Below are 16,571 nucleotides of genomic sequence, written 5' to 3'. Positions count from 1 at the left end.
ATAAAATAAAATAAAATAAAACAAAATAAATTAATGTTAAAAATAAATAAAAATAATAATAAAATTATATAAAAAATATAAACGTAGAAGAATAAATTACAATATTATTTTATATTATAAAAATATTATATCTTATTATTATGTTGTATTTTATTTAATTGTTAAAAATGAATTTAAGTGGTAAGCCCAAAGTATTGTTAATTAATATAAGATATTAATTAATTAATATTAATTAATATAAGATAGGTATAAGATATTAATTAACAAAGCTGGATTTAAATAGTAGCAACTATGGAAGCGAAAGAGATAAATGAATTTTAAATAAAAGAAAATTATGAATAAGAATGATAAGAAAATAAGTTTTATGGACAAGTCTCATATAAAAAAGTTTTAAAAGTTAAAAATACCAAAAGACTGTCTTCATTCTTCAAATGAAGAATGAAACTGTACATCACATAAAATACTATTCGTTATTATTAGAACTTTTAAGGTCCAGGTAAAAGTATAAACACAAATATTTGGTTACACCTTTTTCTTTATAATAAATAATTAATTTTAGTCTAATCTATTTTCCGACTTTAGATTAAAAAACGTAATATTAATCTGTCAATTTTAATTTACAATTTATTTAAATAGTTTTTCTCTACATTACCCGACCCATTTGGATATTTGCCTACAACGTAAATAGTAAACGCTGAAAAGCTTTAATAACGTCATCAAATGATGTCATGACAAATTTTTATTGCAAATCAATGTTTATTTATATAAATTCAATTTCCTTTATTTTAGTATATTAAATTTAAAAATAAATATTTTGTAAATAAATTATTTGTCACTCTTATAACATTGGCAACTCTATATATACATTAAATATATGATAAAAATTTAATTTTACACTAGTAAAAAAAAAATTCACCCTGTATTTAAGAATGTTTTCAAAACTGTATTGTTAATAAAAATAGCAACAATAAATTCATAGTTGAATTATCTTATGCAATTCAAATTAAATGCAAAATATAAATTGCAATATTCAACAAATTAATTTATTATAAAATAAAATTTTTGAAATATCTTGCAATCATGCAAAGATACTCGTACTTAAAATAATTTCATTTTTTCTTTCTTGGCTATCACAAAATTTTATCACACTCAAATTTAAAACGCAAAATTAAAGTAATAAATTTGTTTATGCTTTAAAATTAACTTTTTAAATAAATTTTTAAAATAGTTTATTTTTCGCACGAATATTTTCTTCGAACTAGAATTGATAATCTGTCAGTATTTCGATTCAATTTTCAGATACAACTAAACTAAAGTTGTTTTCAACAAATTCCATGTTACGAATCTGGCATGACAAGAGCTAATCGAGTGTGCGGGATTTTCCTTTGTTTATTTAATATTCTTGCCATTTTAACTTCATTGCACAAAAAACATCAAAATAAAACAATAGAACTAATTTAAGTGATAAAAATATATAATTATTTTAACATTCACAACAACTGCACAAGTGCGCTACAAATTATTTATGCTTTATTATATATTTTGTTCTATATCTCAACAGATTAAAATTATTTAGTTGCCACCAATTTTTAGTCTTCCATAATCAAGACAAGAATTTATAAAAGATGCAATGAGAATTGAGAGTAAGTTGAATATAATGAACGTCTTGAACACAAACAAGAAAAATAAATAATTACAGAATATTACCGAATCACTGCCAGAGAGACTAGTTTAGGTTATACCGGCGATCCTAGGGGGATCCACTTAGGCCTATAAGTCCATTGTGTTACCGTATTATTAAAAACCCAAAGGTTAAAACTTTCTAGAAGCTTTGGCAAAGCTTATGATGCTATTTAAAGGGAGATCTTGAAGTTCGTCTCGGTCCTCAAAAAAGAAAGCCTCTTAAATGTTAAAGCGGCGCGTTGCATGTTCCGGATAGAAGCAAAGCAGGTGGAAGGCGCTTTCTGATCTATCTAAAAGGTGTAGCTCATCTTATTGGCATTGCAAATTTCAATCAAGAAATTTTATTGCAAACTACAAGAAGTATTAAACTCTTTAATAGTGTTAGATTAGATTAGATTACAAATAGATTTAAGACTAATATCGGTTTTCCAACATACTATAGGGTGAGTACAATTCTTTAAAGAATCAGAACTTTTCAGAACAATAAATAGTAATAACAGTGTAAAACAGTTTTAAAGTCACATTAGATTACAAATAGGATTAGGGCTAAAATAGGTTTTCTTACTTGCTATAGGGTAAGTAAACACTTTTAAGTATCAAAATTTATAACCATGTAATATAATATAAAGAATTTTATATTACGGACAAGTACAATTTTTATAATATATTTTGTATACACTTAGCTGAATGCCTGAGTAACCAGTGCTGCAAAATGTAATTTATTTATAATTCTTTATATTGTAAGTAGATTTGTTTAAACAATAAATAAGTTCATATATACTTAAATCAGTAAATCAAAATATATATTGTCAATCTCCTTTACTCCCGTCATTATAGGATATTATTTGATAGAAACGCATCCGACTAGATTGGATACCTCCAGTAGAGACTTCGTAAAAAATTTTCAGGTTATTGAAATGAAAGATCAAACATTTATTTAATTACTGTTTGACTTTCTTTAAAAAAAAATTTCTATTTTGAGATTTCTTTCCTTTCTTGAAAAGATTTTTCTTTCAAACATTGTTAAAGTTACTCCCAATGGACTTGATTAAATCTATAGAGTTAGTTATTAAGCCAGATATAGTTTACTAAAGGTAGTTATGGTGAACAAAATGTCGGAATATTATTACAAAGTGTCATCTAGTGAATTTCAATAGTTTTTTTAATAATAAAACTTATACATTATAAGTTTTATAATGATTTTTTAAATTAATTTAATTTGATTTTCTGTGTTATTATTTTTTCCTTTCTTTAGAAGATTTCTTCTTTAATACATTGCTATAGTTAGCCACATTGGACTAAATTAATTCTATAGAGTTAGTTATTCAGCAAGTTGGTTTACTAAAGGTAATTGTGGTGGAAAAAATTTCTCAATATTAGAACAAAGTGTGACCTTTGTGAATTCCAATAGTTTTTATAATAATAAAACTTATAAATTTTATTTTATATTAATTTTATAAAATTATTTTAATTTATATCTATATTATTTTTTTCCTTTCTTTTTTTAGACGATTTCTTCTTTTGAAATCCTCTTCTTCTTCTTCTTTCTTTTTGCTAAAGTTAGCCGTATTGGATTTAATTAAATCTATAGGTTTAGTTATTAAGCCAGATGGTTTACTAAAGGTAGTTGAAGTGAGATGAACTCCTCAATATTATCACATAGTCACCTATGTAAATACCAATATATTCTCTAATAATAGCCGTAATTTTTTCTCTCAGAGTTGCAAAAAAAATACTAGTAATTTACGAAAGAAAACATGTAAAGCAACAACAATGCTCTTAAAAACTTCAGAGTTAGGTTTTATTCGCAAAAATTTTTACGTCTTAAGTTTTAGTGCAACCAAATTTCAGTCATCCGTTAAAATAATATAATATAATTTTCTTTAAATTAATTAATTTTAAGTGTTTACAATTTTTATATTTTATATTGTGCACAACACAATAAAAACATATGTAAAAAAAGAATTTAGCAGTGATGCCAATCTGTTTCTACCAGACTTAATGTTGCTTTTTTAAAACTCTGAAAGAAAAAATTACGGCTAATAGTACTCATATAATTATAATATATATTAATTAATAATAATAATATTAATTAATTCAATTCAATTCAAAGTCTTTAACAACGGTTATATAAAAAATCCTAAGAAGCACTAACTCTAATATTAGATAAATTATATTAAAAAATGACAACTTTACATATTTATCTTCAAACATCATATCAAAAAATTAATATATTAAAGGATTTCAATTTAATATCTTTAAATAAACAATATCTTAATTAAATGAAAGTGGTACTTTAAATAAAGATTATCATTATAAGTGCTTGAATTATCTATAATCTACATTACACGCTTTCTCATTAACAGACAGCACTTGAGGAATTGTCTTACGTGAGTAGATAAGAATATGCAGCAATTAAACTTATCTGCTGTCTCATTATGTGTAGCTCAATAAAGCAATTTTTACTTTCTTCCTTTACCCTACAGAATGCAAAACCAACAAAAGTAATAATATTTCACTTACTGCACACACACACACACACACACATAAACAAATCCTATACAGAAAAATAACAACAAAATAAGCTTTGTGGTAAGCATGTACGAAAGCTTTTTATTTTTGTAGCAAATCGGAAAATATTGTAGTAAAGCTTTTTAGTGAGTAAATTTGTTTATTGCAACTCAGCTTTACACTACTTTTCATGTTGTGACGTAGGTCAGTACTCGTTTGTTGATAAACTAATGAGCCGGCTGTCTTTTCGAACAGATATCAACAATAACAACAATTGAAAATTATTTTAATTATGTACTTCAACAATGTAATTAGATACATCCGATCAGCAATTTAAATGCTAAAATGCAGCAAAAAATGCATTCAATAAAATTAAAATTTGTCGTATAATAGACAGTGGAAATAAATTTTTAAGTAAATATTTATTTAATGTATAATATCAATGTAAATTTATTATGTAGGTAAATACTAAATTAATACTAAATATAGTACTAAATTACATACGACAAATTTGATTCTTTTGATTTTCAATCTATAAATTAATAATTTTGTGAAATTGTTTGCATATATATTCTATATAATAGAATATTTATTGATTTATTTGTGAGTTAAAATTGAAGTTAGTTTTAAAGTTAACTAGGAATATGTTACTGTAATGTTAGGTTCTACGTCCAGAACATAATGGAATAATGATTAGATATATGTTATATATTCTTTTTAAAATCTAATTTTTTGCATACAACAGATTTCGACCTCTTTAATTCTATTAAATATCAATTTATGAAATTTTAAATAAAATATTAAAAATATTAACTATATAACTTAATATATTCTTTAATGATGTTATTTCAAACTAAGTAGTCAATTCAGAAATAAAGTTTTCTCAGATTTCATTGAAGAGCGGAGAATGGTTACGATCAATATATCTGTTGTTTTTAATCGATATATGAATTTATGAAATATTAAGTATATAATTTAATATATTTTTTAATCATGTTATTTCGGACTAAATAATCAATTCAGAAATAAAGCTCTCTCTTGACAAATAAAAATCACGATTTAAAAGACACGCCTGCTTTGCTATATGAGGCAGAAGCTTGGAGGTCCGCACCTTTGATGGAAAGTACAGGTGTCCAACGATTTGAAGGCACTCGGTACAAGCAATTGGCAACAGCAAGCCACTGAGCGGGTTGGTTGGAGAAGCCTGCTGGACGCGGTTGAGCAACTCACGTCTGTAATGGCCTACTTAGTAAGTATAGTCAAACTTCCATAACTTGAAGTCCTATAACTCGAATTTTCAATAACTCGAACTAAATAGAGTGCGACAGAGTTTCGAGAGCAAATTACATACAATTACATAAAATTCATTTACTCGAAGTCTCCGTAAGTCGAACCTTTTCTTTACAAAATGGTAGTTTGAGTATGGGAGTTTGATCGTAATTAGGGACAGAAACCCCAATAAACAATAAAAATTGTATAAATAATTAATTAATTAATCTATAATTTAATATTGTTTGTAATATCGTACCAACCACAACAATCTAATTGTTATTTATTAAAAATTTTGTTTAATTAATGTTTAATTCATTTTAACATATAAATATGTATATATATAGGGTTCTCATAAATATTTCCTATTCACATGCAATACATTTTAAAATAGTGACTCAGAAAAAGCTTTTTAGCTATTTAATGTCACTAAAAGTGATTCATTATTATAAACACGCAATTAATTTTTATCTAAAGATACTCAAATAATATATATTAGGTCTTATTAACAATTATATTATTCTTTCTTAGGTTTGCTGAATGATGGATGGCTTTTGTTATGGTTTTGATTCTTAAAGAATTAATTAAATTAAAATTTTATTTATATTCCGAGAATAAAAGTGTTCGCATATCAATGTGCGACATATAAAAATTTATTGCACAATGGATACTAAAAATTAATATAATTTAAAAGTAAAATTGTGCACCGCAAATTATCAGATGTATTGTGTTATATAAAAACAAATAATATAAAGAAGCCGCCAAGAGATCAATATCAATTATATCAACAATACTGAATGTATCTTTACCAATGGCATAAACTCGGATGATTTTAAAAAAACCCGGTGTAACGGCAAAAAACTATCTGGTAAAGATCTTTGATTCTCTACGAATTGGTGTCGACTACCGCATCCGAATGAACTACGACCTGTACGGGCTTTATAACGACATTGATATAGTTCAACGAATTAACATCCAGCGGCTTCGCTGGCTTGGTCATGTCGTGAGAATGGATGAAGATACTCCATCGAAAAAGATATTTGAAGCAGTACTTGGAGGAAGAAGGTGTAGAGGTAAAACGTGTCTCCGGTGGAGTGATCAAGTTGAGGGAGCATTAGCCTGACTTGATGTACGAGACTGTAGAAGGCGCCACACAGCAGAGGTGCCTGGAGGGACATGCTGCATCTGGCCGAAACCCGAAAAGGTTTCGCTGTTATATTATTAAATAATATATATTAAACAGCACTTTTGCGGTTCTACTTTCTCAATTCCTAATGTATATATTATTCAGGATATGTGTCATAGATAAATGATACGGCTTATATTATTCAAGATGTGTCATAGGTAATGGTTACTCATTAGTTAATTTCCACTCGAATTTAAATATTCTTTGCATTTCTAGCACTTTTTAATAATTTAATTTTATTACTTTCTAAAAAATATTAAATTTTATTTATTTTATTTTTTAGTACTTATTATGCATAAGATACTTGATAAGATTGCAGTACAATTGAGGCCAATAAAAGTAATATATACATATTATTTATAGCGATTTTGAAATAAAAGCATTGATTTTTTTGATAAGACTAAACTAAAGTCGCAACTATAATTTTATACTTAGTAACAAAAAAGAAAAAAAATAAATAAATAAAATAAAACAATAAAAATTTGTTTACATTTTAAATTTTTCCATTTGCTAAAAAAAAAAATAAATGTACGAAAAATTATTAAATGACACATTTTTGAAAAATATACGAATGTAAATTAATTAGTTAGAAAGAAAGATAAAAATACTTAACAATAAGAAATACTCAAAAATTATAAAGAAATCAAAATCATTTGGAAGAAGTGCTATTGGTCAAATGGCCCACATACACTTCTCTAATATAATTAATTTTAAAAATTAATTTATAATTTTTCTTGACAAAAAATATGTATTTACAAAGTTGAATAACCTAGATTACTGTTAATATCTTTTTTCAATATTTTTAAAATTGCTTACTTTTTATACAAATGAATATATATGTGCATAAGTATGTATACTCTTTATATATATAAATATAGTATCTACATAAGCATACATACAATACTTGCTTTGTTCTATTATTTATACAAAAAAAAAGTAAAATATATATTTTTGAGAACAATGCAAGAAAAGTGAATGTGAATGACATGAACGTCCTGACATAACCCAATCACTTTTTGAAATACTGAAGAAAATTTCATTTATTTTAGTATTTCATTATTTATCTATACTTCACATACGAGTATGTATGTGCATATCTGAGTTTTATGTATACATACATTTGAACAAGTTTCCTATTTGAAAATTTTGTTGAAATTATTTCAAAAATTATAAAATAGAGTAGGTATGCCATGATATGAAAAATGCATTGACCTTTAAAACTTAGTCTTTTCTAATAATCAAAAATTACAACAATCTTAAGAATATTAAATTTGAAACATAAACTAGTTTGGAATCTTGAAACGGAAGTTATTTTTTGTTATTAGGCTTATCATTAACCCAAATCTAAGTTAGTATAGCAAAGTTTCTAGGAATCACTCGTGAACCCCATAGTATATAGAATGGTTCCCTATGTACTATTGGCTCTTCTAATATTAATTAAGGAATGCTCCAAAACCCCATAGTATATAAAATGATTCCCTATGTACTATTGGCTTATCTAATATTAATTAAGGAATTAACTATTCTAGTCATTATAAAAGAATTAGACTTTTTCTAGGAATAGAACAATAGTTATTTAGGCACAGCAGTTGCCAGAAGTTTACCTTGAGGAAATAACATCAGAAAAGTTTTGGAAGTATTATCGTAGATTCAATTTCGAAAAAATTGCCTAGTTTATTAAAACACATAGCATCTGGAGAATTAATTCTACATAATTAAAAAACTTTGCATTAAAAAATTTGTCGAAATCTTTAATATCCCAATAAATAAAAATTATAACAATCAGTCTTACACGTCCAATCACATTTTCCGGTTGAGTATTTATTATTTTTTATAACAGAATATTGTATATTGTTAATATAATCTGTAACCAATCTGTATTTGATAGAATCAAGAAAATCGGAAGGTATTGATAATAGAAAATCAATAACAATAAATAAATAGCAATAAATAAAATAACAATGTTACACTACAATCTATAAGATCTATTGTGTTATCCCTATAGTCAGTCTAATTAATATTGACAAAAAATTTCAATAAAAATTAAATGATGGTACTGAACTTATTTCCTGGTAATCGTAGGTCGCAATTAGGTAATATAGCCAAAAGTATCACTCTAAAAGGTTTAAGGTGGGTAGATGATGAATATTCTAAGAAGCTTTAGAAAGTCTTACTTTAAAAAATATGTCCAAGGTATTAGAAATATGATTTAGATAGTTAAAATATCGGAAAATATCTTAATAAAATAAAATAAATTATAGTTTTATTTTTATTTAAATGAGCAATTAATTAATGAAATTAATCATATTTCATAAAAATAATATATAATATAATATGAAATGATGACTAATGATTACGATTAGTATTAATATAAAATAGATTATTAAAAATTATGAAGTAAGCAAAATCATAGGATATTAAATAGAACACAGCGATCTGTAAGATCTATTGCGTTGTACTTGAAGAGAAGAATCATAAGATCATAAGTATAAGAACCTCTTAAATTAATTTTGACAAAATAGGACTGTTGATAAACATAATAATGTTAGTTGGATTTAGAACCCAGATCTTATTGGTTTAAATAAAAGTAAAATGAATGTACCGGAGATACATTTTCTGTCAATCGCAGGTTATAAACAGGTAAGATATGCGGAGGTTTCACTTCAGAGTGTTTGAAGTGTTTAGTTAATAGTTATTTTAAGAACTTTAGGAAATACTACTTTAAAAAAAAATACCGAAATATGTATTAACTTTTTGGAAAATAAAAATTTTTAAAAACAATTTAATTTTTACACTCATTTACGTCAAGAAATCACTATTACAACTCTAGAAGGCGCTTTACCACCCTCAAAGACTATGTAATGAAACAGATTAAGGGTAATAATTTATATTATTGTCAGGAAATCACAATTACAACTTTAAATGGAGCTTTACTGCCCTCAAAGACGATGTAACGAAACAGATTAAAATTAATCATTCATATTATTGTCAGGAAATCATAATTACAACTCTAGATGGCGCTTTACCATCCTCAAAGACTATGTGACGAAACAGATAAAGAGTTATAATTAACATTATTATGCATAAATGATAATTATAGCTTAGGTTAGTTATAAGGCACGGTTGTGTTGTAATTCTTTATTGCTTATATTATTAGATATCCTATCTTATACTGATTCTGTATTTCATATCGTGAGGTTTCTTTGAAAGATGTGTATATTTCAGTTTCAAAAGTTACCCGCAACATTTAAACAATTTCAGATTTTTTGTATGAAAAAATAATTTAAAGAAAAAAAAAATAATTCATTTTAATTTGTTAATGATAATTTTTTATTTCGTTTTGATAAAACTTATCTTCATAAACAGTCAAAAAAATGGCTATTTTAATCACTTTAAAGATGCCGGCAATGCGTAGGAACTCATATTTTGTATGGAAAAAAACACTTTTTAATAGTTAAGGAAAAGACGGTTAAAAGCTTTAAAGCTCTTTTTTTTTGCAAACATAAAAACTTGACCACTACAAAAAAAAGGACAATACAATAAAAGCTTCGAGTGCACCTATTTACGCGTTAAGGATAGACATAAGGTCTAATAATTATTTTAAAAGACCGCAATGATAACATAAAAAAGTAACTAAAAATAAAAATTGAGTCATCGGTCTGCATGCACTTTCTCTTAGACGTAATTTCTTTTTAACTAGAATCCAAAAAGCGCAATTTACCTGATTTTGTTGCAACATCCTTGCACATCATTTCTGTGTCCATATCCATTTCCACTTCTGTGTCGAAGCCAAAACTTCGATAGCCCTTTATGTTAACTGCATCCGTGTAATTTTGCATTTTTAACTTAATTTATTTATTTCACTTTTAGCGCTTTTGCAAATATTTTTTTAAGTGTATGCAACGTAAATAAAAACAATGCAAACTTTTTATTTTTGTTTTATTTATCTAACAAAATTTAATTGTTTTCCCTCTGATCTTTAACGTTTGTGCGTAGTTTCACAAAATTTATGCAAATAGGTTTTTTTTTAAAAATATCTATAGATTTATTTTTTTTTTTTTTATTTGTGCAAATGTATTTTAAAATTTAAATAAATATTTAATAATTTCAATCTTTTATTTCATACACAAGTGGAATTAGTCCACCTTATTCACATACAATGCATAAACAAACTTCCACGTCGTATGTTGTAGACAGTGCTAAGCATACTGATTGCAGTGTTGAGAGAATTCATGCGGCTAGCGTACGGCGAGAGCACGCCAGTGTGGCTATGAATCATGAAATATTTCATAATATTATTAAATATGTTATAATAATATTTTACACATGCTTTATAAAATTGATATGCATAAATAAATATTATTAATAAATAAAACATTGAATAAATAATAAATATTTTATATTAATATATTAGATATTTATAGGTTTTAAATTCTCTTAAGATTTGCTTTTTGCAACACTTTGTACTGTACACGTTGCTATAAAAAGTATTGAGAGTGCAGATTATTAAAAATTTTTTGAACACTGCACTGTATTATGGATGAACAGTACGTGTAAAAAATTTTGCCTGAGAAAATGTGTAGATGTTTTGTTTATAGTACAGTTAAATCGAAAACCTCAAAAATTCTTAACAAACTGTTGGTTCCTTGAGAAAACATTGTTAATTCGTAAAATTTTCATATATTTTGGTCCACTCATAATTCGTATTTTATTTGAAATTCAATGAATATCAAACCTCTTATAATTCTTATTGGAGAACAAAAAAACCTGTCTACACATTCAACTTGCTTCAAGAACATTCGCAATTTTCCAATGCTTTACCGACACAATAAGAGGGCGTGAATGACAATGCATCTATTCAACGATTCAGCTTCAGATGCTAAATGATAGCATGAAAACTAAAAATCAAAAGTTACTGTTATTTATGGACAATTGTACAGCGCATAGGGGGTCCTCTTATCTCAATCAAGTAAAAATAAATATTTTTCCAGTAAACACGACTTTTAAGCTGAAAATAAATTGAAATGTTCAAATCCCGTTAATTCGTTTTTTATTCTTTTTTAATCTCGTTAAATCAAAACCTAGAGAATTCGAAAACCTCTCTAATTCGTAAAACACGCTATATCCTTTCGATTTCGAGTTATCGGGATTTAATTTTATATTTAATCAAAAATTTATAAAAAAACTTAACTAAACAAGTTAAAGTTAATTAAGAATAAAGAACAAAGCCACGTCCTGCACATAAAATTTAAAAATTGATTTTTGTTAGTATTTCTCTTAATTTCATTTAATATTTATACCAATTTTGCTTTTCGATATATTTGACACTACCAAATTAGCACGTTAAAACCAAATTTTGGAAAAATTTTAGTTTTTCTAATCATTTCCTTACACATTTTTAGTGCAAAAAAGTACATCACTGGGTTTTAATAGCAATAAATTTAGTATTACAATAACTCTGCAATATGCATGGCGTTTATTATCATTTGTATTCCAATTAATGCATGTTATTGGTTAAAAAAGCATTAATTATAATAAGTCAGAACATGCCAAGCTGGAATATTTATTTATTATAAAAATAAACTATAATTCAGTCGAATTCTGATACGAATAGAATTCCATGTAAATTGTTACTGAATTATTGCAATTAATGGAAGTATTGCAATTTTACAAAATAAGTATTCAAGCCAACTATTTTGATTTATTGCAATAAATGAAACTTATTATTTTATTTCTTTTTCTAATTTTATTTCATATTAAAACCAATTACGCTATTTTCTATATTTGACACAAACCAATTACATCTTTAGTGTCATATTTTACAACACACTATACTTTTTTAATTATTTCATAGTATACTTTTAGAGCAAGAAAAATTTTTGTAGCATTTTAATCAATTATGATAGCGAACTTCAGATATTTTTATTAATAAGTTTTGCAACTATTTAAAATACTTATTCAAGCTGACCATTTTGATTAAATGCAATAAACAAAACATATAGTTTTATTTCTGTTTTTTTTTAATTTCATATAATATTCAAACTTATAACTCTTTTTCAATAATATGGCACAAATCAATTACAAATACAATGTTAAATTTCCAAAAAATTTATGTTTATTTAATTATTTCCTAATATACTTTTAGCGTTAGACAAAATATAAATTCGCATTTCAATGACAATAAATCTATTATTGTGATAACTCTAGTATTGCAATAAATCTGGTATTGCAATAAATTCAATATTGGAATAAATTTGCAACAACAATTGCTTAATATTTAATGTTAACCATATTCCAATTAATGGTGCTGCTTGAACATTTTTAATAAAAATTAAGTAATTTAAAAACAATTTAACAAAAAATGGCAGGATTACGATGAATGCAGAAATAGGTGAAACGATTTAGAAATGTCATATTACCTATTCTGTCAAATCTTTTCCAGATTTCGGGCTTTAAATTTTCAAACTTTTACTTAAAATGCTTAAAATATTCTTTTTCTCTCTTATCTTCTTATAATTTTGATTAAATAAATTTATATAAATATAGGATTACAAAACAAGGATTCTCTTGGATTGGATTGCTAATATTATAATAAATGATACATCGAATATTAAGAATTTATTATTTATATTAAACTAAAAAAATTTAAAACTTAAAAAACTTATATTTTAAGTTACTATATTCTATAAAATAAAACATATACAAATGTCCATCCATAGAAAAGTGTAAAAGTTGTTTAAGGATACCAATTCAAAATCACCATTCAACATACCAACAACCCTTAGAAGAAAAATTAAAATATTAGACACACAAACAGTTTAGCTGCTTTTTGTGTAGTACCCATCATTCATGGCAAACGGCTTTACCTAATTTTACTGCTAACTGTTTTGCAAAACAACCCCTATGTGCACGAAAATTCCTGCTTGTCCAAAAATTCTTTCTTATTTCACATATAACGCTTTATAATTCTCATTGACTATACTAATGCCCACATTTAAGAAGGGAGTGTAGTGCGGTGGAAATCATACTTACCTGGCGTAGGGGTTACCGTGATCATGAAGGCGGTTCCCCCGGAGTGAGGCTTGGCCATTGCACTACGGTTGAGTTGACCTCCGCGGCTATTCCTAATGTGAATATTTCGTGCGTGTAATTTTTGGTAGTCGGGAATGGCGTTCGCGCCGTCCCGGTTCAAAATAATACATTCAATTGTTTAACTAAAGTAGTAAAGTAGGGGTTTTGCATATCATTGCTTGCATTACCTTTTGTGTAGAAGCAGACCAGACCATTTATTCAAGATAAGAGCTTTTGTTGATGGTATTTAGTATATAAGAGTTATTTTATAGCTGTTGTATAAGTGACATGTTTTAAAATTTTAAAACAAAAAAAAAACGCCATAGTTCTAACACTCACTTATCCTAACGAAAATATTCTTATTGAACTACTATTTTTGCACATTTCACGGAAACTTTTATATCTGTGATACGTATGACATATGCCATAATAAAAGAGATATTAAAACATAACTAAAATTATGCACAAAGTGATACTTCAGATAATAGCTGACAGACAAGCTAAACTAATATAGATATAGAAAACCAAGACTGTCATGTGTAGTAAGGCAGTAGTTAAACTTGAAAATGTTTACATCGGATTTATAGAACTATAAATTTTTGTAATTAACATTCTTAAATCGTAATACAATGGCACTGTATTCAAAATAATTTACCTCACGTGAGAGTTATGAATCGAGTGTCCACGGGAATTTATGATATTTAATCGTAAAGCAACGGTACGGCGTTCAAAGGTACAAAAATTAACCTCATGATATATGGGAACCTCAGAGTATATGATACCTATTATTGTTAGAACAGGTTGACAATTAAAAAGCCAGTTTGAAAAATTATTGAGCAGTAATATTTCATATTAAATTGTTAAATAATGGTACTAACAATTGACCTCAGGGTATATGATAGCTATTATTGCTAGAACGGGTTGACAATTAAAAAACTTCTGTATTTTTCAATAATTAAAAAATTATTGAGCGGTAGTATTCGATATTAAATCGTTAAATAATAGTACTTACAATTGGCCTCACGGTACTTGGTAGCCATTTTTATTAAAAAGTCAAAAAAAAGGTGTATAAAAAGACTGCTCAATATTAAAAAATGAATTAAAGTTACAAAATTGCAAATGTTCATATTTAAATAAACCAATAAAACTATATAACCTAAAGTTCATCAACTTAAAATACTGACAATGCATATATACTTTTCCAATTAAGCACAAAAGACCGTTGACGATACCGTACCGCATCCATATTTGTGTCACCTTGATTATATTGTTACCGCAGAAAGTAAGAGATTATATTTTACCGCATCTGTTTGAATGTACATTAATGATAAATATCATTCTCTATATAATAAAAGAAGGAGCTTTATGAGATATATCATAACTTACTCGCTTGGTGTAGTCAAACGAATACAGATTCAGTAGCTAGAAACGTTGAATAGTCATTTCGAATAATAAGACATGACCCTTCTACAATATTTTTTCAAACGGACTAGTAGGTGAAAAGCGAGCTAAAGGAAAACTAATGGTCTTTTAGTCAAGCGACTCTTAGTCAGTCGAATAAAGATTCTGTAGTTACGCTGGAAAAGTTATGTCGTAAAAATAGATGATTACATTTAAGTTAACAAAATTTTCGAGATGTATTAGATGTATTAGATGTCAAGACAAAGAAAAATTTTGATTAAGGAAAGATTAAGTACTACATAAACCTTTGAGCACTTAGTATTTCTAGTGGAAGTCAGAGCGCGAATTACAAACGGTAACCGGTAGTACATGCTGAACGCTACTAAGGCTAACGTAAAACAGTAATGGCCAACTAAAAGAAAAGAAAGACTACAAAATTTTCTATAGAGTTTTGACAGCAGTAATAACTAGTCATATATTGATGTACACAATATGAAACTAATTAGCATTTAATTATTATTAAAGTAATGAATTATTGTTCAAAATTGTTTATTATATATTATATATCACTTACCATCATCTTTAGTTTCTTTTTTCAAGTTAAAATCGTCTGTAAGTTCTTCATGTTGATTAATAGATAATTCATAAATTTTAACTTCAACACCGTCTGAATCATCATGTCCGACATCGCCACCTCCAATTTCAATATCCTTTGCTTTTGTTTCATCACAAGCAAAAAAATTTAAAGTTTTCTGTTTAAGAATATTATGTAGTAACTGACATCGGCCTGTTTCTGTAGCTGTCAAATTTTTGTGTTCTTTCTCTTTGGATTTATTAGCAACACTTGCCCCGCCATGATTATCAATAGAATTAATACTCGCATCTATATTTTTATGCAATTTATCTTCAGTACTAACGCCGCCGACGATAGCTTTTTCATTTGATAATTTGGCAGCTGTTTCTTGATCGGAATCATCATTTTTCAATAATTTTTCTAAATCAACTTGTGTCACTTTCTCCGGAAAAGGCATCGTCGTCTTACAAGAAATTGACGTCTTCAACTGAACAACAATAATTTCTGTTAAGTCCACAAAATAGCGTGCTATACCATAAGGCGTGTTCAATGCAACTAATTCGGAGTTGTATTTATCTAGTCATTTAAATTGAATAGATGTTACATATCTGAAAGGCTATTACTTAGCCGTAAAGTATTATAAACATTAGACATTAAATATTAATAATTTACCAATACATCAGAGTAGGAAAAAGTATTATAGGTCTCAACCGTTAATAATTAAAACTAAAAAACTAATCAATATAATAATTGCAATGTAGATAACCTAAAAATATTTTTTTAATAAATAATATAGGTTTGATTATATGATTGTCAAGCAATTATTTGATACATTATGGTACCGACTCAATTAAAACTTCCTTTCAAGATTCGTCA

At 26.5% G+C, this 16,571-nt stretch overlaps 1 protein-coding gene and 1 non-coding gene across 4 annotated transcripts in view; one reads left to right on the top strand and one right to left on the bottom strand.

Annotated features, from left to right (window-relative positions):
• The window catches only part of LOC119670324 (AMP deaminase 2), a 43,392-nt gene extending 27,224 nt beyond the window's left edge, over positions 1-16,168 (bottom strand). For 2 of the 3 annotated variants that reach the window (XM_038080538.1, XM_038080539.1), the window contains exon 1: positions 15,696-16,168. In XM_038080538.1, coding sequence (XP_037936466.1) covers positions 15,696-16,152 — 457 coding nt within the window. In that variant the 5' untranslated portion in view covers positions 16,153-16,168. Of the gene's footprint in view, positions 1-10,370; positions 10,860-15,695 lie in introns of those variants that run through there. The other variant, XM_038080542.1, reaches the window with a different exon arrangement.
• On the top strand, positions 13,674-13,837 carry LOC119673591. The gene has a single exon (XR_005252109.1). It is a non-coding gene; the product is annotated as a U1 spliceosomal RNA (small nuclear RNA).
• Positions 16,169-16,571: the final 403 nt, after the last annotated feature.

The sequence above is a fragment of the Teleopsis dalmanni genome, chromosome 1 (assembly GCF_002237135.1).
Source record: "Teleopsis dalmanni isolate 2A chromosome 1, ASM223713v2, whole genome shotgun sequence".
Lineage (NCBI taxonomy): Eukaryota > Metazoa > Arthropoda > Insecta > Diptera > Diopsidae > Teleopsis > Teleopsis dalmanni.
This window is presented reverse-complemented; position numbering and strand designations above follow the sequence as displayed.